Genomic DNA, 26,153 nt, shown 5'->3' with positions numbered 1-26,153 from the left:
ACACAGGTGATACTTTGGTGTGAGTTGAGCGCACTGAGCGTCGGTACAGTATCTCGCAAGTGTCTGCTCTAGACCACACTTGAAAGTAGACTCTGGTTAATGTTTGCTATTCTGCTACTTATATGCTCAGGCAACACCTCACCGTGTTGCCCGGGCAACGCCTCACCTCATTCATCTCCAAAGGTTGACAGGAATATTAACAATGCATTTGGAGAGAGTATATTATTGGCATAATCTACTCGCTACAATGGAAAAGGTGTATAATATTTTGTCGAGTTTTATTTTGATATGTCTCTCAGGTAGCATGCTTTTTGTTTATCAGCTTACAACATTAAAATTTTTCTGAATTACTTGACAAGTATTCATCATACACAACATAGATGTTCCAAGGATGTATTTTTTGATGAGTCCCTTTTTGAAACATTCCCAGGCACTGTGTATGCTGAATTTACATACAGATTGAAATTTATGTAAAAAACTTGTGCAATATTTATTTGTTCATTGAGTTGATGTAAAAGCTCTTATGGTGATCAATAGAGTTGCTGTGCAAGTTTAACAAAGGCATCATCAATGTATCCTGTGACTTCATACTATAATCACCTCACCTTCCCCTGTACATTGGACAAAGCAATGTACAAGAGAAGGCGAAGTGAAAAGTGGACTGTCATCAGCAAAAACATGAAGGTGAAGGCAAAGAAAAGCGATGGGATTTATGTAGGAGTTGAGAGTGAAAACCTGTACTCGGCTAGTTGTGCTTGCAAGGGGGGTTGAGCTTTGGCTCTTTGGTCCCGCCTCTCAACTGTCTATCAACTGTTCGCTACTCTATGAGTTCCTGCGGGGGTGAAATCATGGGAGACCATGTTAAGATGAACCAAGACCAAGGTATGATGAACACTGCCAGTAAACCCTACACTTAGGTTAGGTACCGATTTGAATTTTGCAACAAGGCTAGAACAAACAGAATGTTGGCATACTTGACTAGGGCTGTGGATGTAGTTAATAGGACGAACAACATGTTCATTGGTAGCAAGCCCGGGGAATGGAGAACTCAAAGGAGAGCGAGAAAAGAAAGCTCGAAGGAGAGCGAGAAAAGAAAGCTTGAAAGAGAGTGAGAGAAGAGAGTGAGAGAGGAGAGCGAGAGTGGAGAGCTCCGATGAGAGTGAGAAAGAGGAGCTTGAATGAGGCCAGAATTGGCTATCTGCTCTGTAGTGAGGCTTGTAGTGAGGCTTGTAGCGAAGCTTGTAGTGAGGTTTGTAGCGAGGCTTGTAGTGAAGCTTGTAGTGAGGCTTGTAGTGAGGCTTGTAGCGAAGCTTGTAGGGAGGTTTGTAGCGAGGCTTGTAGTGAGGCTTGTAGGGAGGCTTGTAGTGAGGCTTGTAGCAAGGCTTGTAGCGAAGCTTGTAGGGAGGCTTGTAGTGAGGCTTGTAGCAAGGCTTGTAGTGAGGCTTGTAGCAAGGCTTGTAGTGAGGCTTGTAGCAAGGCTTGTAGCAAGGCTTGTAGCGAAGCTTGTAGGGAGGCTTGTAGTGAGGCTTGTAGCAAGGCTTGTAGTAAGGCTTGTAGCAAGGCTTGTAGCAAAGCTTGTAGGGAGGCTTGTAGTGAGGCTTGTAGCAAGGCTTGTAGCGAAGCTTGTAGTGAGGCTTGTAGTGAGGCTTGTAGTGAGGCTTGTAGTGAGGCTTGTAGCGAAGCTTGTAGTGAGGCTTGTAGTGAGGCTTGTAGTGAGGCTTGTAGCAAAGCTTGTAGCGAGGCTTGTAGCGAGGCTTGTAGCAAGGCTTGTAGCGAAGCTTGTAGTGAGGCTTGTAGCGAAGCTTGTAGTGAGGCTTGTAGCGAAGCTTGTAGGGAGGCTTGTAGCGAAGCTTGTAGTGAGGCTTGTAGCGAAGCTTGTAGTGAGGCTTGTAGTGAGGCTTGTAGTGAGGCTTGTAGCAAAGCTTGTAGCGAGGCTTGTAGCGAGGCTTTTAGCAAGGCTTGTAGCGAAGCTTGTAGTGAGGCTTGTAGCGAAGCTTGTAGTGAGGCTTGTAGCGAAGCTTGTAGGGAGGCTTGTAGCGAAGCTTGTAGTGAGGCTTGTAGCGAAGCTTGTAGGGAGGCTTGTAGCGTTTGATGTGAGTTAGAACTCGACTAAACGACGCTGTTTGATTGATAAAGATTACGCCACCCAAGATGTGGCATGGGCATGAATAATCAGTAAGACGCCGTTTGATTGATTGATGAAGATTAAGCCACCGCAAGAGATGGCACGGGGATGAGTAGCCTGTAGGTGGTAGATGTTTGGAGTGAATGTAATCCTTGGTCTTGTAACATCTTGAAGTGTCTCTGGGCCCTTGGACGATGCTATTGTTATAGATTCAGCTACTCTGAACAAGTTCCAAGTAGCACGGGCTATGGTGAGCCCGTAACTTACCTGGCACAGGAGCGGGGCAAGAAGCACTGGGTTTGGTGAGCCCGTAGTGGACTGTATGACATACATATATATATATATATATATATATATATATATATATATATATATATATATATATATATATATATATATATATATATATATATATATATATATATATATATATATATATATATATATATATATATATATAATATATATAATAAGTAAAATTAAGATAAAAATACTTTCATCAGTCAGTTAGGAGTTACATATATAAAAGTTTGAAACAATATACATGAACTCTTAGTGAAAAGTTGGTGGGCTAAGGTGGCGACTGAAGGTATATAATACCACACTCGCCCCTGTGGAGGATGACGGGATGCAAGGTCTAGAGGTTGAGCAACATGAGGTAGCCCAGATAAAGTAGCTGTGGGACAAGTGAGCATTGTGTGTGTGTGATCGAGAACTCGGTGGTGACAAGTGTGGGTATACGAGGCTGGTGTGGGCGGTAACCTCAAGGACCACTACACACACACACACACACACACCTGCTACCCGCATGGCTCACCTCAACCAATTTATATTGCTTGCTCTGATTTACTCTCGACTTCACTACTTGCTTTTATTTGTGTTTTTAGTGCAAGTGTACTAATATGTGATGTAAAGCGAGGAGATTCAGGCAATATATCAGTGTCGGTGGACCAGGGAAGGACCTGGTGTGAAGCAGTTTTAACAGAAGCAGCGGCTCACTCCACACCTGCACTCCATACCTGCACCACTACACCACCTAGCTACTACCCCGTGTTAGCTTCTTACACTTCACAAGTAGCCATTGCCTTGTAGTCTGGAATAGTCTTAGACATCTTTAGTTTATTTTAACGTCGGTTGTTTTACTGTAGAGTCGTAATGGCTTGGAACTTTCTCCTGATAATGACACTACTTTTGGTCGTTTTAGACCGGTCATGTAAATCACAGCTGGCTTGGGTTGCCTCTTATAGCTTCTTGTCCACACCATAGGCTGGGAGAGAGTACTCGACAGCACTAAGCATCCCGGTCGGCTTGAGTTTACCCCGTAACTTGTCGGTCTGACCCGCTACGGCGGCATTGTCTCAAACGAAACAATGTGGAAAATGAGCAATGACCTCCCGTGGGAAGTTAGCCTAGGAAGCGCCGGGCGCTGGACCGTCCGAGGCTGAGATGCCACCTGGAGACCTCGCAGATGGCGGACTCCGGGCGTTCCTGGCCGGTCCTGGACAATGTCCACCTTCTGTTTTCATACAGTCCAAATCGACCTGCTGAAAATGTTTGTTACAGCGTCTCAGACGTAGAAGAAACTGTTGTTTAGGGTGTTGGAACCGCTAAATGGCCGGCGGTGGATGGTTGTCACAGCGACGTGTTCACTAGGTCTATACTGTGAGAGCGTTTGTTGCTATGTATTCACCAAGTCTATACTATGGGATTGAGTTACAGTAGCGTGTGTCCAGGGCTACCGTGGGAATGTTTGTGACAGTAAGATGTTCACCAGGGTGTTCACCAGGGTGTTCACCAGGGTGTTCACCAGGGTGTTCACCAGGGTGTTCACCAGGTATATACTGCGAAATGGTTTGTGAGAGCCGTGTTCAGTCCTCTTGTGTGCCACGCTAGACCGGTGGACGTGCGTCAACCCTCCTAAGGTCAACCCAGAAGGTATAACTATAACCAAAGAATGTTAACGTTAGTTTAACACTACTGAATGTGATACCTAGTATCAAGGAGGCTCCTATAGGCACTTTCACATTTTTATATGCAATAGAAGACAAATTAAATCGTTTTGCCGGGGACAGGTAGCCTGTATATATCGAGGTCCCTCCAAGGTCGAACTACTGAACTTCCACAGAGTGTAACCTCCCAACGGTTGACTAACTCCCAGATACCTATTTATTGTTAGGAGAATCAAAGTATTAGGTGAAAGGAAAGATGCCCAATCATTTTTGTCCCGCCCGGGATTCGAACCTGATATTTGGGTTTATGTGTCGGGATGATGTCTGATTTACTTTTTCCCCTTGTTGCTAAGACATTTGTTAAAACATGCCAACTTGTTCGCATCTGTGTTGCTCACTTGACTCCACTAAGTGAGGTGATTCGATGAAATATCTCTGCCTAAATTGTCCACCGAGTGCTGTCGGATCTTGGATAAATAGTCTCACGACTACCAAGATTTTTGTACAGTCGTGTGGTCTAGGTAGTGGTTAAGGTACCAGGTACGCCAAGGTGCATAGTGCTCCTGGCTGTCTGGGTTTGAATCCTTCTGGGGTGTGGCGTTTTCAGTGGCATATATTGGCTTGGGACCCATTCAAGCCGACGAAGCCCCGGGATCACCCACTAGCGTACAGTGGTATTGTAACCACTTCAATAGCCTTCTACAGGTCATGTGAGGTAATCTTGAGTCTCAAATGTTTGGAGTTCAGACATTATGAATACTTCTAAATTTATCCTCGTAGCTCAGGATAATAACAGACGAGGATGAGAGGGGCTCCCACTCAGTCATTAATTTTTTGCAGTCACACGAGGAAAAGTTGCCCCTGTCAGTAATGCATAACGTTGGAAAATGAAAAATTGTGTAAAAGATTAGGATTTTTTCCGCGCATCGAATGCCATCGTCTGGGTCTCGTTTTTTGTTTTCCTATTCACTTCAGCGTTCGGCGAGCCGAGACTAGCCTAAATTACTCTCAAACGTTCAGGATCTAAATGATATATTATTTTAGGCGATGTGTGTGTGTGTGTGGTCTTTCCCATGCATGTATATGTTAGCGTGTGACTTCTTGCTGTATGGTGTCATGGAATGAGGACTCAGGCCTGTATATTTTCTTACATGTATACGTGTATCTATGTATATATTCTGGGACTTTGTGTATATTTGTTGAGTGTTGGTATGTCAAGTTCTCAGTAAAGGTCTGCCTTGATTATCAAGGACCCTGGCCCAGTGTTGCTGACCACGGGAGAGTGAGTGGGCGTGGGGGGGGGGGAGAGTGAGAGTGAGAGTGTGTGTGTTTACTTGTTGTGTTTTTGCGGGGGGTTGAGCTTTGCTCTTTCGGCCCGCCTCTCAACTGTCAATCAACTGTTTACTAACTAATTTTTTTTTTCCCACACCACACATACACACACACCCCAGGAAGCAGCCCGTGACAGCTGACTAACTCCCAGGTACCTATTTACTGCTAGGTAACAGGGGCACTTAGGGTGAAAGAAACTTTGCCCATTTGTTTCTGCCTCGTGCGGGAATCGAACCCGCGCCACAGAATTACGAGTCCTGCGCGCTATCCACCAGGCTACGAGGTGTGTGTGTGTGTGTGTGTGTGTGTGTGTGTGTGTGTGTGTGTGTGTGTGTGTGTGTACTCACTTAATTGTGCTTGCGGGGGTTGAGCTTTGGCTCTTTGGTCCCGCCTCTCAACTGTCAATCAACTGGAATCAACTGTGTGTGTGTGTGTGTGTGTGTGTGTGTGTGTGTGTGTGTGTGTGTGTGTGTGTGTGTGTATTCACCTAGTTGTGCTTGCGGGGGTTGAGCTCTGCTCTTTCGGCCCGCCTCTCAACTGTCAAACAACTGTTTCTAACTACTACAACTACTCTCCCCCCCCCCCCCCCACACACACACACACCCCATGAAGCAGCCCGTGACAGCTGACTAACTTCCAGGTACCTATTTACTGCTCGGTAACAGGGGCATAGGGTGAGAGAAACTCTGCCCATTGTTTCTCGCCCGGGATCGAACCCGGGACCACAGGATTACGTATCCAGCATGCTCGGCAGGTCGGCCCCTCTATGTGTATGCGTGTGTGTGTTTGTGAACACGAAGTCACATGGGTAGGCGTGGGAGGTTGTCTGGGAGCGTGAGAGAACAAGCAGTTGTGTGGGTGTGCTGTGGGAGGTGGTGTAGGTGTGTGGGTGTGCTGTGGGAGGTGGTGTATGGAAGGACATGAGTGATCACGAACATCACAAAATGGAAAAAAAACCGAACCCAGGTACATAAAAAAAGGGCAATGATGCAGGGGTCATAAAGATGTATGGACCTCACACCTCCGTAGTTACTGGTTAAACCTTCACACAAAGTTCTGCGTCGTATTTGCTGTTGAAGTCGTGGATGAAGGTTGGCCTCCACGACATCCGTCAGTTCAGCTAACCTGTTTAACCACCTAACATGGTGAGCGTGTTTCCATGCGTTTCTTCAGCTCCTTTGCATTTCCAACAATGTTTTGTCCTATTTACTTTCATTTTAATGCGACTGTCCTTGTTTTCTCTCTCTGCCTGGTCCTCTCAGTATCTTGTATACAGTGAGCATATCCCATTTGCTGGTTCTCTCTCCTCTAGGGTTGTTAGAGTGGATACTTTTTAACTTGTCCCTGTAGTTCAGTCCTTAATTCAGGTACTTTGTTATTAACCTCTGTCGTTTTCATTTGTGCTTTACGAAGGGGCAGATTTTATGATTCTGCTGTGTATTCAATACCAGTCTTGTTTAGGATGAACACATGGTCATGTGGGTGTGAACACATGGCCATGTGGGTGTGAACACATGGCCATGTGGGTGTGAACACGAGGTCAGTGGTGGGTGTGAACACATGGCCATGTGGGTGTGAACACGAGGTCAGTGGTGGGTGTGAACACATGGCCATGTGGGTGTGAACACGAGGTCAGTGGTGGGTGTGGGAGTATATGCGGGTTAAATATGCGAGTTTGGGTTAGGTGTTGGGATGTGTGAGTGTGAATATTGTCATGCCTGCACGAGGCATCATTACGTGGGCGATAGTGTCCAGGTTCGAGGGACGTCTGGACAGGAGGAGAAGGGCAAGAGTTCACGTATGAAACTTAATTTAGAACACCAGTTTTTTTGTGGTGGAAGATTGCATGCTCCGACGACCCAGAGGATAGTTGACAGTCGCTTTCGAAGTTTTTTTTTTTATTTGTGAAGGATAGAAGACAGACTAAGCGTGTTCTATCATAGATAAGCTGTGATTCTGATGGGCTGTATAGCCTTTCTCCTCCGGTTTGACTTTTCCTGTTATGTAATCGACACGAGATTGTCAAATTTAACCTAAAGATTAGATAATGGTTTATATGGCACCAGATCAATTATTTATGAATGGACGAATGTGTATGAAGAAACATAAACTAGGAGATCGATCGATCGACTTGAGAATGGTCCAGGACGGACCGAAACGTCGTCGTCCCTTCACCTTCTAGTGTGTGGTTTGGTCAAAATAAACTAGGAGAACAGTGTAACAAAACTTCCCTTGGAGACGTAGGAACTATTCTCAGCTGTGATCTCCCAACAGTCGCAACGTTCACAGAGATATAGCACTTAATGGCTTAATGAACATGGTAATGCCTATTGCTAAATGGATACCTTACCTTGAGGTTACCTTGAGGTTACCTTGAGGTGCTTCCGGGGCTTAGTGTCCCCGCGGCCCGGTCGTCGACCAGGCCTCCTGGTTGCTGGACTGATCAACCAGGCTGTTGGACGCGGCTGCTCGCAGCCTGACGTATGAGTCACAGCCTGGTTGATCAGGTTTCCTTTGGAGGTGCTTATCCAGTTCTCTCTTGAACACTGTGAGGGGTCGGCCAGTTATGCCCCTTATGTGTAGTGGATACATAGACTGAAAGACTGTATAATGCAATATTAATGCACTTTTATAGTGTTTTATATGCAAAATGTCTAATATATAAAATGTTTTTGTCAATGATACCATTCCCTGTTTCTGGGAATTGTTTATTTTTTTTGTACCAATATTTAAATATATCAGTTCATAACCACAGTTTTCTAATACTCCAAACAACAATTATTCAGTCAAAACTCCGGTTTTATTCATTCAAACCCAAAAACCAAAATGTGGAGCCATAAAACAAAACAAAAAATTACGTTTCCTGGAGCATCCAGCTCACTGAGCGGTTATTATTATTAATTATAATAATAATAATAATAATAATAATTTTTATTTAGGTAAGGTACATACATAAAGAGATTTTACAAAGTTTGTTGGCTTTATAGATAAGAGCTAGTACATACAATGCCTAAAGCCACTATTACGCAAAGCGTTTCGGGCAGAAACGCCCGAATTCGACTTGAGAATTAACATCTGTATTGACACAATTTAATTGCAATGTCGCCTTATACTGAGGTTTTCAGTTACGTCGTATTAATTAAGTGTCCCAGAGACTGTCCACCGGGACATGCCGGCCTTGTCATAAGATTTATTGAGCATATGGTTACAGGGATATATATGAATACATTTTTATTCCTATTATTTTGTCCTGATTCGGTGGTTATAATAGGAACTGCCTCGTATGGGCCAATAGGCCCCTCTGCAGTTCCTACTACTAGCTCCTCTACTACACCTTACTTTGCTCCTCATCTCTCTCGTGCCTATTTATTGCCTGTCTCTACTTCCTCATCACTTACGGGCTATTCATGCCCGTGCCACCTCTTGGGTGGCTTAATCTTTATCAATCAATCTTCCTCATCACCACCATTTGGTCACCATTTGGTCCGGGAGACATCTCCCGTCACGCAGGGTGCAGTCGCACCTCCACAGATCTCCAGTATCAGCTCTTGATACTGGTAATGACTCAAAAGGGCCACCACTTACGGGCTATTCATGCCCGTGCTACCTTTTGGGTGGCTTAATCTTTATCAATCAATCAATCTTCCTCATCACAATCGACTTGAGAATGGTCCAGGACGGACCGAAACGTCGTCGTCCCTTCACCTTCTAGTGTGTGGTCTTGTCATTATACGAATACTTTGTATTCGTATAATGACAAGACAAAATATTCGTATAATATTTGTTCACGGACTCGTCCATACTTGGAGCAAGACGCTGACGCTACCGGCAACGGTGCGGATGTCAACATAGTGGCAAGCGCAGGGTGTTTGATCAAGCCCAGCTCCTTGATGGCATTCCCTGTCAGTTATTGTCCGCTAGTCAACAAATGTCTCTGCAGCCCTGACATGTGCTGGCAGCGGCGCCAAGGTGGGGAGTCAGGGTGTAAGGGGAGGGAGGGATGAGGCTGCAGGTGGCGCGGTGAGCAAATGGGTGAGGTTTGAAGGGGTTGGACGCGTGATTGTACGTAAGGGGTTTAAACCAGCCTTTTTTATGGTTTGAAGATATTCACGTGTGTAGGATTTTAAATGTTGTGAGCAAGGTGGCTGTGCAGTGCATTTTTGTTCGCACTAATAAAGTAAACTTCATATTGGAAAGCTATAATTTGTGGAATTATTTTTCATCCATATATCCTCCGCACACTACGCTCATTCTCGCGGAGCCAAACTATCTTACTCAAAGAAGTTACATATTAGCATGGACTAGGTTATAAGACATACTAATGTTTTCTGTTTATTCAATGCTTATTCAAACAAAGACTTTGTCCACCCGGAGAGGGAGCCGGTCGGCCGAGCGGACAGCACGCTGGACTTGTGATCCTGTGGTCCTTGGTTCGATCCCAGGCGCCGGCGAGAAACAATGGGCAGAGTTTCTTTCACCCTATGCTCCTGTTACCTAGCAGTAAAATAGGTACCTGGGTGTTAGTCAGCTGTCACGGGCTGCTTCCTGGGGGTGGAGGCCTGGTCGAGGACCGGGCCGCGGGGACACTAAAAGCCCCGAAATTATCTCAAGATAACCTCAAGATAACCACTTGAAGTGAGTACAAACCAGAGAACTCTCGACAAAATAAACTTTTTCACTCACCTTACCTTCATATTATGTGATGATTATTAGAGACTAATCCAGACATGATTAATGTTTTGCGAGCTCAGGCTCCATATTACTCTGCACGCTGAGCATTTTAAGTAAATATCGCTGAACATTACAGTCTGGCATTGTTAATCTTGGATACGCTCTGCACAAAAGACATACCCCGGTCGACAAAGGTTCTTATAGTACAATCAGAGCACCTCATCAGCGTCATTATTAACGACGGTGGATTAATCACGGCTGAGTCAAACAAATATTTGTCAGTCATTTGTCAGGCGGCGTCAGACAGCGACAGCCTTATCAGCCGTGTGGTTGTTGAGCCCTGCCCAGGCACTCCACAGTACAAATATTTAGCTGTGACTTGACGTGAGACGCCCAGAGCGGTGACGACTCCTGACGGCAGTGATAAATGGAGTGACTGTGACAAGGAAGTGAAGAGCGTGTCTGAATACTAGGCTTTAGGCGGAAGAAGAGCTGTAGTCCTGGCTTCCTCGTAAGAGCTGTAGTCCTCGCTGCCTCGTAAGTGCTATAACCATGGCTGCCTCGTAAGAGCTATAGTCCTGGCTTCCTCGTAAGAGCTATAGTCCTGGCTGCCTCGTAAGAGCTGTAGTCCTCGCTGCCTCGTAAGTGCTATAACCATGGCTGCCTCGTAAGAGCTATAGTCCTGGCTGCCTCGTAAGAGCTATAGTCCTGGCTGCCTCGTAAGAGCTATAGTCCTGGCTGCCTCGTAAGAGCTATAGTCCTGGCTGCCTCGTAAGCACTGCACGCTGGGGCCTGTACACCATACCACCATTAATATGCATTACAATATCCCATTAACTAATGATAATATTTAATAAAGATACGAATAATAAAGTTATGTATCATATGATTCTTTCGATTGTTGTGGAGGTTTACCTGGTTGATACCTGGTTGATACCTGGTTGATACCTGGTTGATACCTGGTTGATACCTGGTTGATGGGGTTCTGGGAGTTCTGCTACTCCCCAAGCCCGGCCCGAGGCCAGGCTTGACTTGTGAGTGTTTGGTCCACCAGGCTGTTGCTTGGAGCGGCCCGCAGGCCCACATATACCTGGTTGATGGGGTTCTGGGAGTTCTGCTACTCCCCAAGCCCGGCCCGAGGCCAGGCTTGACTTGTGAGAGTTTGGTCCACCAGGCTGTTGCTTGGAGCGGCCCACAGGCCCACATACCTGGCTCCATCTTGTGTGGCCACCTGTAGCTTGTCTCCTTATCTGCCAGGGACTTCAGGGATGTGAGCTCTAGCTCTCCATTCCCCACCTTCTGGCCCTTCTTATCTGATGTCTTGTAATTGAACTGTTCTGCCATTCGACACCTTTCTCATATTTCTTTTTCTTGAAATGTAACTTCACCCAGAAGTTACACTCCTCAGTATATACCATGTCACAACTAGTGTTATGTATATATATATATATATATATATATATATATATATATATATATATATATATATATATATATATATATATATATATATATATATATATATATATTTTAAATAGGGAAGGGAGTACCACCTCTGGCTGGAAGAAGCTGTGAAGCCTCGATATATATATATATATATATATATATATATATATATATATATATATATATATATATATATATATATATATATATATATATATAATGAAAATAATAATTAATAATAATATATTTATTTAGATGAAAATACACACATTCATACATAGGCAACAAGAACAGTTTGTTTTTTCTACCACAGACATGGCCACACATTTACAATGCTAACCAGCATATATACATTTTCTTCTGTCCTCCATGGACAGGGTGAGAGATGTGTTAAACATATAGTTCAGGGATTTATTGAACAATCAACCACAAAAGGGGATTGTAGTGCTTTTAAAATACTAATCTATCCACAGACATAAATTCATAGATATACAGATTTACGTCTGCCCTACATAAAGTGGTCGATAAGTTTTTACATACCGGCATTAATGAGCATTTACAAAGGTGAAATGCAATTAACAGTGTAGGCTTCCTGGGTGAGCCAAGTACAATGCCTAAAGCCATTAATATACCATGTCACAATATTTTTTACAGCCACCTTTTTAGGTTGTTGTTAAAGATTCGCTACCTGGAACAGAGTTCCAAGCAGCACGGGCTATGGTGAGCCCGTAGTGGCCTTGCTTTTTAAGGGTTGAAGAATGAGAGACCTTTTGTACCCATGTGAATGATGCTCCTGTTGCCTATCCGTCGCTTCTGCTTCTCGTCTCTCCTGCGGGTATGAGCGCGCGCTTGCAGACTTTCAGAAACACAGGCTCTCGCACCCAAACACGTAAACACACACATACACACACAATCTATACACACATGTACGTACACCCAGATATATTCAGATATACACCCGCACACACTTGTACATGTAAATACTTTCCTCCTTACTCTATCTCTGTCTATACTAGAGAGTGCCCGCGGCCCGCAAGATACATAATGGATGGATATCGTCGCTAAACATCAACATGGCTTCAGAGGGGCACCTCCCCGCCCCTTGGATATTGTGCCTACTGGGTCAAACATGATCGAGCAACGTGTAATCAACGTTGGATCAACGTCATCAACGTGGATTCTTTGGTACATTATGTCGATGGAGAGAGAGAGAGAGAGTTGTGCTGACTTTATCTTGTTTGTCTGAAAGCTTTTGATACTCCCTACAAGAGATTCCAATTCATACTGAAGGAAGGCATTTTCCTGCAACAAAAGACATTTGGAAGACATAACCCCAACTCCTTCGGCAGAAGCACACATTAGCATAATAGTGGAGCAAGCAGCTTGCTTGCAAATAACTGGCCAGTGCTCAAATAACCTTCAGGCGCTTGGCCAAAGGAGCCCTCAAATGAGGCTTTGAGGAGCCCTCAAATGAGTCTTTGAGGAGCCCTCAAATGAGGCTTTGAGGAGCCCTCAAATGAAGCTTTGAGGAGCCCTCAAATGAGGCTTTGAGGAGCCCTCAAATGAGGCTTTGAGGAGCCCTCAAATCCAAACCTACGTGAGGCCGATTTTTTAGTATACTGACCCCACCTAAACAAAATTGAAATAGAAAAGGTATAATTTAACACCGTTCCTGAACTGAGGGACTGAGCTATGAGAGAAAGTAAGGGAATAGAGTATCGCCACACGATAGAAAAAGGAATAGGTGGACATGATAACGAGAAACAAGATTGCAAGGAGAATTTACAAGCAGACAGAGAAGCAGTGATCAATGTGAGGAACAAAAGAACAGAGGAAGATGGAAACTGGACACAGATGCGACATAGATATCACAGAAAGAATTTGTGTTTGTGCGAGAGTTGTAAATAAAAGGAATGTATTATATGAAATTATCGAATCTAACTCAATACAGAACTGTAAAGGTAAATATGTGAGAAACGAGAGAAAACAATATATATATATATATATATATATATATATATATATATATATGTATATATATATATATATATATATATATATATAATATATATATATATATATATATATATATATATATATATATATATATATATATATATATATATATATATATATAAACAATCAATTATTAGCATTAAACTGCTAATAATTCAAAACCCGGTGCGTCGACGCCAACTTTCGATCCTGCAAGCAGCTCTAGGTAAGTACACATACACGTACCCAAGCACACACATGTACACACATGTACACACACACACACACACACACACACACACACACACACACACACACACACACACACACACACACACACACACACACACACACACACACCGTTTTTCAATCCCCCCTCCTTCCCCTTCCTCTCCACTAATTAAGTCCATGGCCCTGTGAAGCGCCAGACGCAGTCAGCGGCCCTGATGGAAGACAACGCACAATAACACACACGACTAACAAGGCGAGACCACAATTAGCTACTGCACTCCGCTTCGTTACTGGCCTCTGGCTGCTGCTTAGCGCGCCCTCTCCTTCCCTTGGTACACACTCGGGCGTGGGTCTCTCCCTCCCAGGCGTGTCTAGGGTGTGCATGGGTCACTCTCCCTCTAGCGTGTGAGGTCACCTTAGTGGCGTGTTTTGTGAGGGCTCAAGTGTTGGTGTGATAAACGTGTGAATGTTTGTGAACTGTGCTGGGTGGCTGTGCGCAGCGGGTTTGCTGGCGTGCATGTGCATGCATCTGGCCATTTATCATGGGTATATGTCGGTATGACCGCGGCCAGGTCTCCGCCAGCGAGCCCCCGATCACTGCGTGATGTATTTATGACTCGTTATGTACTCTCACTCGTTTATTCCTTGCGTATAACAACAGATATTGAGGAGTGGCACAAGCTGTGTGGGAGAGGAGGATGCTGACAGGAAGCATGGAGGAAGAGGGTGATGCTGACAGGAAGCATAGCGGAGCAGGAGGGAGACGCATGTTATGTCGACAGTCACCCGAGCTGTGCTGACGCTAAATTGTTTCCTTATGACCTAATGTGTTCCTTGAAGGCAAGCGGGAGTGACCCTCGCGGAACCTTGTAAGGTATAACCTGTAGAGGACCCACCTTTACTGTAGGGTCCACTAGAAAACACAGGGGCGTTTAATATTTTCGTTTGTCAGGTCTCTGAGGGGGGGTATGAAGAATGCTAATTGCAACTCTACTGTTTACATGGGTGCGGGCTAGGCTGGCTGGTGTAACGGGGCTCCCAGCGTCGGGGGTTAGGCTTCGTTTAAATGCAGAATCCCATACACACACACTACAAAATGATTATAGCAAGCAACATAACTAACGGCATAACAAAATGAAGAATCTCGATAATCTGTTGAGTAGACTGTGTTTTTTCTGTCAAATAAACTTAAAAGTGTAAGTAGGCTTCCGCTCTTTATTACAATCTGCTTTAGATCCATATGAGAACCTCCCGCAGCGAGCACAACCTCTCCCTTCCCATACCAACCTCCTCCACCCCCTCCACAACCCCTCACCCCTGTCTTTCCCCTCTTCCCCCTCCCGCTTCCCCCTCCCATGAGGCAGCAAGAGATATAATTAGATACGAAAGCCGTCTTCATTATATATTTTCCTGTATTTTACCGAGTTTCACAATGCTATCTGTTTCCAACCGTATATTTATTAAATATTGTCACATCAGAGGAAACGCAGAGAGAAGGATAAGTTCTTGTATCCAGATACAGCAATACGTCGTGAACACGGGAGCGAGATATATGGTATATTACATGGTATATGGTATATATACTGACGCTTGTATACTGCTTTACATGGTATATATACTGACACTTGTATACTGCTTCTATATGTACACTGACGCTTGACCATTCAACACTAATGCAGTTGTAAATAAGTAGGTCTGTATATTTTTCATATACTTTTACTATATACTTTTCTGAATTTTTCTATTCATTTTTTTCTATACATTTATTTAGATGTATGTTTTTGTATTTACCTCCAAACTTCTCAATGTTTTTCTATATAGTCAAGCTAATAATATTGTATGTAGTGAGCATATCTTCCCTGTTTCTTGTCTCACTCTTTCTTCCAGTGATGTGAGGTTTAATTCGTGTGGATTTTCTCGCAAATCATATCACATTTCTCCGGGTGGCATATCTCTGAACTTGTTCAGGAGTAGTTTTGTGTTTAAGGAAATATGGCTTCTACGCAGGTGCCGCAAATTTCAAAGTTGATTCGATTTTATGTGCTGTACAAGACTCTGAAGAACTTTGTTCAGATTGCTAAAGGTGGCTCTTATGTTGGTCAATCTTGCTGTTGTTGTTGTTTTAGATTTAGCTACTCAGAACGAAATGTCCATGTAGCACGGGCTATGGTGAGCCCGTAATATGGTAAATCTTGCATATGCAGCTGATATTTTTCGTTTGGATGTAAGGAGAGTAAGTGAGGAGTGATAGTGAGCGCCTATCAGTGGGTACAGTGGCCTGTGAGAGGGTCAACAGCGGCGGGGGGGGGGGGGGGGAGGGGGTGGCCAGGTAATGGGGGCCACATACCCATGCGTCCCTCTCCTCTACAGCACGGTAAGTGGTAAACATGTTCCTTGGCCGTCCCTTGCAGGAGACTGGTGGTCCAGGTCTGCCAATGACCCACTGCACTTTGCTTAAGTAGTGACACAAGACATTACCGCGAATTTATAGTAGAATATGTGGTGGTAAATTGTCGTTGGAGATCCTGCTCCTGAGGCTTCGACTCAGAAAACGGGGGAATATAGTCATCACAATTTTTGTCCGTGTTTCGTCTGGCTGTGAGAGTGATCCTTAGTCATGGTGGTTCTTCACTGAAGACACTCACTGGAGAGTTTGCACTCTACATGCAAATTTATTTGTCATAAACTGAGTCTAGGCCAGAGCTGGGTATATCCCCCCCCCTCCCTTACAACTCAAGAGTTTAGTGACCTTAAACTTTCATCAAGCGAGCAAACAAATTAATAAAGTCACTGCCCAACATTTTGTTTTAGCCTGTGCGTTAATTTCGTACCCGGCTACTTATGAGTGCATGGAGAACTTAGATCCTTATAAAACATCCTCACATATCAAGGGTGTTAATTTATGTGCATTGTATGTCTTTACATGTTCTTAGTTATGATATAGATATAGCACCTTATTCTTACATAGCGATGCTGAACGCCGAGTTATGTGATGCAGTGTTCTGGCGCCACTCATGGGTAAATATTTTAAATTGCTAATTAATTAATTCACTGCTGAACAACGTCGTGATTGGTTACTTTGGTTTTAACATGATGCAGATGGCGTGAGCAGGTGGAAAATTAACCAAGTTGCTGGGTTCTAAAGCGGTGTATAATTTAATGCCCCGTGGTGTGGGAAAGAGCTAGGCTACTCGTAACCTTGGACTTAAGCGCCTCTCAATCGCACTCCAGTTCTCAACGTTGAACTTAAAACGTACTTTCTAGCTACGAAATATACACCATATGCAGATGATGAGTCACAATAACTTGGCTGATGTAGACCAAAGATGTAGATGAGTCACAATAACTTGGCTGATGTAGACCAAAGATGTAGATGAGTCACAATAACTTGGCTGATGTAGACCAAAGATGTAGATGAGTCACAATAACTTGGCTGATGTAGACCAAAGATGTAGATGAGCCACAATAACTTGGCTGATGTAGACCAAAGATGTAGATGAGCCACAATAACTTGGCTGATGTAGACCAAAGATGTAGATGAGCCACAATAACTTGGCTGATGTAGACCAAAGATGAAGATGAGCCACAATAACTTGGCTGATGTAGACCAAAGATGTAGATGAGCCACAATAACTTGGCTGATGTAGACCAAAGATGTAGATGAGCCACAATAACTTGGCTGATGTAGACCAAAGATGTAGATGAGCCACAATAACTTGGCTGATGTAGACCAAAGATGTAGATGAGCCACAATAACTTGGCTGATGTAGACCAAAGATGTAGATGAGTCACAATAACTTGGCTGATGTAGACCAAAGATGTAGATGAGTCACAATAACTTGGCTGATGTAGACCAAAGATGTAGATGAGTCACAATAACTTGGCTGATGTAGACCAAAGATGTAGATGAGTCACAATAACTTGGCTGATGTAGACCAAAGATGTAGATGAGTCACAATAACTTGGCTGGTGTAGACCAAAGATGTAGATGAGTCACAATAACTTGGCTGGTGTAGACCAAAGATGTAGATGAGTCACAATAACTTGGCTGGTGTAGACCAAAGATGTAGATGAGCCACAATAACTTGGCTGATGTAGACCAAAGATGTAGATGAGTCACAATAACTTGGCCGATGTAGACCAAAGATGTAGATGAGTCACAATAACTTGGCTGATGTAGACCAAAGATGTAGATGAGTCACAATAACTTGGCCGATGTAGACCAAAGATGTAGATGAGCCACAATAACTTGGCTGATGTAGACCAAAGATGTAGATGAGCCACAATAACTTGGCTGATGTAGACCAAAGATGTAGATGAGTCACAATAACTTGGCTGATGTAGACCAAAGATGTAGATGAGTCACAATAACTTGGCTGATGTAGACCAAAGATGTAGATGAGTCACAATAACTTGGCTGGTGTAGACCAAAGATGTAGATGAGTCACAATAACTTGGCTGATGTAGACCAAAGATGTAGATGAGTCACAATAACTTGGCTGGTGTAGACCAAAGATGTAGATGAGTCACAATAACTTGGCTGGTGTAGACCAAAGATGTAAATGAGCCACAATAACTTGGCTGGTGTAGACCAAAGATGTAGATGAGCCACAATAACTTGGCTGGTGTAGACCAAAGATGTAGATGAGTCACAATAACTTGGCTGATGTAGACCAAAGATGTAGATGAGTCACAATAACTTGGCTGGTGTAGACCAAAGATGTAGATGAGCCACAATAACTTGGCTGATGTAGACCAAAGATGTAGATGAGCCACAATAACGTGGCTGCTGTAGACCAAAGATGTAGATGAGCCACAATAACTTGGCTGGTGTAGACCAAAGATGTAGATGAGTCACAATAACTTGGCTGATGTAGACCAAAGATGTAGATGAGTCACAATAACTTGGCTGGTGTAGACCAAAGATGTAGATGAGCCACAATAACTTGGCTGGTGTAGACCAAAGATGTAGATGAGCCACAATAACGTGGCTGCTGTAGATATGATGACCAAACCTCACTTAAGAAAATGGAGAAATGACGACGTTTCAGTCCGTTCTCGACCATTATAAAGTCTTGTGATCATACGAATTGATGATAGCCAAAACGGAGCGAAATGTTATAGTTTCTCCAGTTTGTGATATATGGTTTGGTCATTGATATGCACCATCTTTGCATGCTAAACTTTGAGAAAATGTTGATTAAATTCGAAATTATATAATCGAATTTGTCCACGCCAAAATTATGATGTACCTAGTTATATATTTAAATTTACTCCGAGAGTGAGTTTATGGAGATATTGCCACTTGTTAAGATATCCTGAAGCACTCACAGGGAAGTTGTCATTGTAAATTTTATGGACATCAACTTCCATCTACACTTTTATAGGCGAAATGATCACTGAACATTGGTGATCACAGAACATGTTTGATCATTGGACACTGAATCTGTTATAGATGAAATATGATCACTATGAATCTGTTCTAGGCGAAATGGGAAGATCATTGACACCGAATCTGTTTTAGATGGCATACGACGGTCGCTAATAATGAAATTCAGGACAAGATGTGTTGAGTGGTGGCAGTGGAACCCGACTGATGTTAGTGGTGGGTGAGCGAGTGTGGGGGAGGCGAGCGTTCACCTGAGTCCAGTCAGTCAGTCCATGTGCTGACGTCGAGGGGGTCACACGTGCCGTCCACCACTCTCCCGTCCGCCTCCAGCCCACGCTTCCGCCTTAACTCGCCTCCTCAAGCCGTTCATCACAAGGACATTTATTATAAGTTATACGACCGTGTTGAAAAAGGACTTATTCGTGAAAAAGTAAACGCCGGATGACCTGAATTGTCTTTGAAAACAGTGAAGTGTAACATACGCCGAAACATGATACTGACTAGTCAGTCGCTACCTATATAGCTTTTAAGGATTTTTCATGTTAGAAGTCACTATGGTGAAAGGCTGCAGCAAGATGCCTTCTTCAGTAGGCTGAGTTGTATTGACCAGTAGTGTTTGGTGAGGTAGTTGTCACCTGAGGGTGACCCAGTGGGAGAGGAGCCTCAGGTGGGTGCAGTCCCAAGTGATAAAAGGAACCCTATTTGGGAGAGGACCAAAGGGGGTGGGTGTAGAAGAGCCTCAAGGGAAGGGGGGAGACCACGTGGGTCTAGAGAAGCCTCGGATCAAAGAGGATCAAGTTGGTCTTTAGAACCTCAGGTGGGAGGATGAAGTGGGTGTAGGGGGAGCCCCAGGTGGGAAGAGGACCAAGTGGGTGTGGAGGAGTCCCAGGTGGGAAGAGGACCAAGTGGGTGTGGAGGAGCTCCAGGTGGGAAGAGGACCAAGTGGGTGTGGAGGAGCGCCAGGTGGGAAGAGGACCAAGTGGGTGTGGAGGAGCCCCAGGTGGAAAGAGGACCAAGTGATACTTAAGAGCCTCAGGTACCGCTCAAGGGAAGGCGGCTCGCGTGCCTGCTGAATCACTTTCCCGTTTATGAATGCTAATGAAGTTTTTCTTTGGACGCTTGAACGCCAAGAAAAATTACCAAGTATGCTGGGAGAGTGTGGGAGTCGGGGCAGGAGCGTACAGGTGTGCTGGGAGGGCCACACCTGCTTCGCTCCGCACACCTGCTGCTGCTGCTGCTGCTGACCCTGCCACTGGTGGGCGACATACGACCCTCAGCACTACAACCTCGCCTGCTGGTCAGCATCGTCTGAAGGGCGGGGAGTGCCGGGGTGCCACGCCCACACGGCAGCGTGTCTGGTGGAGATAATCTCCAGTGCCACAATGCAGTGTTGTGCCACTCGGCCGGGACTGGTACTGAGTGCCGTGACGCTGCTGGTGCTGGACCTCGGTCATGGGGATATGGGGAGTGGGGAGATGGACGGGGTGGGATGGGACGGGGGTATAGCATTAGGGCTAGGGTGGGAGGATGGGATGTGGGTGGCAGACAGGGAAGAGAGGGGCGTGACGTACAGTAAGTGGCGCTACAAGATCACGGACGAGCGTCGTCGACGTCCCCACGGACGAAGACACCATGCGACGCAGCGCCCCTCTGCTGCCAACACCGCGGTGGATGTGAACAAGGAAGGGAGGTTGTGGGAGAGTGGCTCTCACTACACTACCGTGTCAGAGTCATCGGAAGGCTCCAGGGGAGGGCAGGGACATCCTCACCACGGACGGACCTCAGATAGGGTGAAAGAAGGGCGTCCTTACCACGGACAGACATCTGGAAAGGTGAGGAAAGGACGTCCTTACCACAGACAACCTGGTGAAGGGGCGAGGAAAGGTCGTCCTTATCACGGACAGACTTCTGGAGGGGTGAGGAAAGGGCGTCCTTACCACGGACAGACCTCTGGAGGGGTGAGGCAAGGTCGTCCTTATCACGGACAGACTTCTGGAGGGGTGAGGAAAGGGCGTCCTTACCAAGGACATACCGCTGAAGGGGTGAGGCAAGGGCGTCCTTACGACGGGCAGACATCTGGAGGGGCGAGGAAAGGGCGTCCTCACCACGGGCAGACCTCTGGAGGAGTGAGGAGAGGTCGTCCTTACCACGGACAGACCTCCGGAGGGGTGAGGAGAGGTCGTCCTTACCACGGACAGACCTCCGAAGGGGTGAGAGGTATACGGCCTCACCACGAACGGACCTCTGCAAACGGCACGGAGTCCACAACATTGAGCATCGCCACCAAGTACACGGACAGATACAACAGCTGGCGCGGGTTGGTTTACGGTGAGTCCTGAGCATTGTTCCCAAACACTGTAGCATTGTAAGTCCTGTCAAAGAATTTGCCGTTTCTCAAATGTCGTACGAGTTCGTACACAATTTCTGTGACCTCTCGTCTTCCATTGATAGAGACACAGGTAAGGCTTTGACGCAACTCATCATGTGGTCTTGAAATAAAAAGACTAATTTGGGCCAATAAAAATGACAAATATTACATTTTACGTGTTAACTATTTTCCAATTATGTTTTAAATTTGCATGTTGTATCCTAGCAACACTTTCTTGCCAACTTTACTTAACAGTTAAGTGTTTGAAAAACTGTTGATGTAAGTCTCTAGTGTAGGCAGTTTGACCTTATAGTTATCTTGTGTATACTGTAATTTTAAACTGTAGAGAATGCAAAGATATAAGATATAGAAGAGTTGTTACATTCTTGTACAGCCACTAGTACGCGTAGCGTTTCGGGCAGGTCCCTGGAATACGATCCCCTGCCGCGAAGAATCGTTGTTACAACCAAGTACACATTTTACTGTTGCGTTAAACAGAGGCTACAGTTAAGGAATTGCGCCCAGTAAATCCTCCCCGGCCAGGATACGAACCCATGACATAGCGCTCGCGGAACGCCAGGCGAGTGTCTTACCACTACACCACGGAGAATGCAAAGAACTTATTTCGTTAATTTCGAGGTGTCCTAGTCATGTTTTTTTTCTGACTTAGGCTACGAGGGAATGTAATACGGGATCATATTACAGGCGGGTCATTATTGTGGCTGTTTTCTTTAGGTTATTTGAGGCTATCTTGAGGTTATCTTGAGATGATTTCGAGGCTTTAGTGTCCCCGCGGCCCGGTCCTCGATCAGGCCTCCACCCCCAGGAAGCAGCCCGTGACAGCTGACTAACTCCCAGGTACCTATTTACTGCTAGGTAACAGGGGCATAGGGTGAAAGAAACTTTGCCCATTTGTTTCTGCCTCGTGCGGGAATCGAACCCGCGCCACAGAATTACGAGTCCTGCGCGCTATCCACCAGGCTACGAGGCCCCTATGTGCCAGGCAGCTGTAGATTTGTATGTAATATGCCTCATTTCTGCTGGAGGAGTTGGGTGTATGGTCGAGCGAAGGGGGGTGGGGGTGAGTGGGCAGGTGGGCGTGGACAGGTAGTTTGTATGAGCAGGTGGAGGAACGTGTATGGGTAGGTGAGTGTATATATGAATAGTATTGTATGGACAGGTGGGAGGGGTGTGTTATCTGGGCGCGTCATCTAAGGCATCCGGGCGCCGGGGCTCCTCATGTTGAACCGAAGCTGCCTGTTGGGCGTCTCCTCTTGCCGAGCCTGGCAAGGAGCTCCCTCTGTGAGTCTCTGCCCCATCCCTATCCTCGGCTAGGCCCTCTGCCTCAATCCTATCATCGGCTAGGACTTCTGTCACCATCCCTATCCTCGACTAGGCCCTCTGCCTCAATCCTATCATCGGCTAGGACTTCTGTCACCATCCCTATCCTCGGCTAGGCCCTCTGCCTCAATCCTATAATCGGCTAGGACTTCTGTCACCATCCCTATCCTCGGCTAGGACCGCTGCCCCATGCCTATCCTCGACTAGGACCTCTGTCCCATGCCTATCCTCGACTAGGACCTCTGGCCCTATCCCTATCCTCGACTAGGACCTCTGCCCCATCCCTATCCTCGGCTAGGACCGCTGCCTCATCCCTATCCTCGACTAGGACCGCTGTCTCATCCCTATCCTCGACTAGGACCGCTGTCTCATCCCTATCCTCGACTAGGACCTCTGGCCCTATCCCTATCCTCGACTAGGACCTCTGCCCCCCATTCCTATCCTCGACTAGGACATCTGTACTATCCCTATCCTCGACTAGGACATCTGTACTATCCCTATCCTCGACTAGGATATCTCCCCGTCCCTATCATCGCCTGGGACCGCTGCCCTGTCCCTATCCTCGGCTCTCTCTGGTTTCTCTGGTTTCGGGCGAGGAGAAGCCCTTTCAAAGTTTCCTTTGCTCATTCTCTGGTCAGCTTCTTCTTTGTCCAAAGTACAAAGTTTCCAGAAATGTTAAGGCTTCCTATTATCCCAGACATTTGAACAAAATATTTTTGAACATCATGAACTGTGTTGTAATTCATTCCAATCCTTCATTTAAATTAAATTTATGTGATTTAAATGAGAACGTTCCCTTCAGTCCCACCGTCCTCTACCAACCTCTCCTGGCAGCCCGTCCTCCAAAAATGGGGAAGTAAATGTAACAGCACAAGTAAGTGCAATTATGTACCTGGCTCTCATAGCAGTCAGGAATTGTACTTATTTTTCACTTAATATTAAACCGTACTGTCAGATATATTGTGAATGTTTGAGTTTACGGGAAAAGCTGAATAGAAAATCACGACCTAACCTAACCTTCTTAGGACGGCTTTGTTTACATTTATTAAACAGTTTACAAAAATGAAAACTTGCCAATCAACTGTTGTTATTGTTATAAACAGCCTCCTGGTGCTTCGGAGATCATTAACTGTTTAATAATTGGAAACAAAGCCGCCAAAGATTGAGAAAAGATGTACAGGTTCATAAGTGCTCGCGTAAGTGCTTTCGTGAATCTGGCCCAAGGAATTTCCTCTCAATAATCGTCCATGTGTCATTGTGCCTAACCTGAGTCTCCAACTATCAAAATATTCTTAACTTTTATTGCCCGCGTTTTCACAAGTCCTTACTCTGACGCTCGATAACTTATCCAGGGAGGGAGGATAACTTATTTAGGGAGCCGGTGGGCCGAGTGGACAGCACACTAGACTTGTGGTCCTGTGGTCCCGGGTTCGATCCCGGGCGCGGGCGAGAAACAATGGGCAGAGTTTCTTTCTCCCTATGCCCCTGTTACCTAGCAGTAAAAATAGGTACCTGGGTGTTAGCCAGCTGTCACAGGCTGCTTCCTGGGGGTGGAGGCCTGGTCGAGGACCGGGCCGCGGGGACACTAAAGCCCCGAAATCATCTCAAGATAACCTCAAGAAGATAGATCCACGCAGCAGTCTTCTAAACCGAGTAGTGAAGTGGTTATCTCATTTAAATTCTGCATATTTCTCATCACGTTTCCTTGCCATTGAGTTTTTTTTTTTGGTCACTGATGGTCCACTTCTCGTGTCCCTTCTCATTCCCCTGTATTTGATTTTGGAGTTTGATATTCTCCTTCTTTGGGCCGGGTTCTCACCAACGCCCGTGGGCCGGGCACGTACCAGCGGCGGGTTGGACCTGGCTCTTAGCAGCGGCCGAGAGGACCTGGCTCTTACCAGCAGCTGGAGGGACCTGGCTCTTACAAGCAGCTGGAGGGACCTGGCTCTTATCAGCAGCTGGAGGGACCTGGCTCTTACAAGCAGCTGTAGGGACCTGGCTCTTACCAGCAGCTGGAGGAATCTGGCTCTTACCAGCAGCTGGAGGGACCTGGCTCTTACAAGCAGCTGGAGGGACCTGGCTCTTACCAGCAGCTGGAGGAATCTGGCTCTTACCAGCAGCTGGAGGGACCTGGCTCTTACCAACAGCTGGAGGGACCTGGCTCTTATCTTCAGTTTTACCTTAGCGGCGTTATCTGCTGTCTCCCCAACACCTTACCCCCTCCTACCCTGTTTTTGTTAGCCAGAGTCGTCCTTCATTTTCGCGCGCAGCTCATCCCGTGAGGTGTGTCGTCTGCAGTTGTGATGTATTGGTCATGTTGGGCGGGGGATGGCCAGAATGTCACGCTGTACTGAAGAGATCGGCAGCTCTCTATAGACTTACCGTAACACGGCCGTTACCTATGCCCGCCTCCTTCTCAAACCCGGGCGTCTTCCCTACGCCCGGCCCCCTCACTGGGAAGTTTATCCACTGGATCAGGAAACGCGGTGAATGAGGGGAACCGTCAAGGGGAGTGAGTGGACGTGTGGCGCTCTGGGTAAACAAATATCTGCCTGTCGGAGATAACCTCCGACTGCAACAATGACTGCCACACACGCGCAGAGGGTCGTCGCCATGGTAGTGGGCCCCTTGTGCAGCCACGGCTGATCCTGTTGTTGGTGGTGGTGGTGGTGGAGGAGAGGAATGTTGAGGAGATGTTTGTGGTGCTAGAGGAGGAGAGGAATGTTGAGTTGGGGGTGGCACTAGAAGAGAAGAATGTAGAGGAGATCATGGTGGTGTAGCGGGGGTTTATGGCTTGGCATGCGCTTTGTGGTGCAACTGTGGTAAAGGTGTAGGTGTGACATGGACGAGAGGGGTTTGGTATATGATTGTGGTTGTATTAGAGTAGGTTGTGGTACACGAGTACATGTTTTGCGTGTTTGGGGCCCTGTGGCGTGTTTGGGGCCCTCAGGGACCCATGCGACACGGGGGCCGGCAAAGTGACCATTCCCCTGGGTACTCTCGCCCCAGTACCACCATCATCATCAGCGGTGGTAATGCATCTATGTCAGTTGAAAAAATGCGCTGCAGGTGACTCGACTTTCTCTTGTAATTGCAGCAGTGTGACCGTAAAGATTGAAGAATCAAAGAGGTCAATACACCAGGTGTATGGATGACTGCACACCTCGTCCTACAGACCAGCAAGGTTCCAGTCCTGGTGGCCCTTATGCATCCATCGACCCATCCATCTACACCAGCATTCATCCACCTACATACTATATAGTCACCTACTCATCCACACAAGCATCCATCTACACACACACACAA

At 45.9% G+C, this 26,153-nt stretch overlaps 2 protein-coding genes across 5 annotated transcripts in view; one reads left to right on the top strand and one right to left on the bottom strand.

Annotated features, from left to right (window-relative positions):
* Positions 1–26,153, top strand: part of wb (wing blister) — a 273,174-nt gene that overhangs the window by 117,875 nt on the left and 129,146 nt on the right. The gene's annotated exons all lie outside the window — the stretch shown is intronic.
* LOC138358013 (uncharacterized) lies at positions 332–21,409 on the bottom strand. The gene is made up of 4 exons (XM_069315478.1): positions 20,992–21,409; positions 20,279–20,493; positions 975–1,946; positions 332–442 (listed from the first exon to the last, which is right to left on the bottom strand). Exons 1-4 carry the CDS (start codon positions 21,407–21,409, stop codon positions 332–334), a joined length of 1,716 nt encoding a protein of 571 aa, XP_069171579.1.

This window comes from Procambarus clarkii, chromosome 81 (genome assembly GCF_040958095.1).
Source record: "Procambarus clarkii isolate CNS0578487 chromosome 81, FALCON_Pclarkii_2.0, whole genome shotgun sequence".
NCBI classification, from domain to species: domain Eukaryota; kingdom Metazoa; phylum Arthropoda; class Malacostraca; order Decapoda; family Cambaridae; genus Procambarus; species Procambarus clarkii.
Note: the sequence above shows the minus strand (reverse complement) of the source record. Positions and strands in the feature narration are given on the sequence as shown.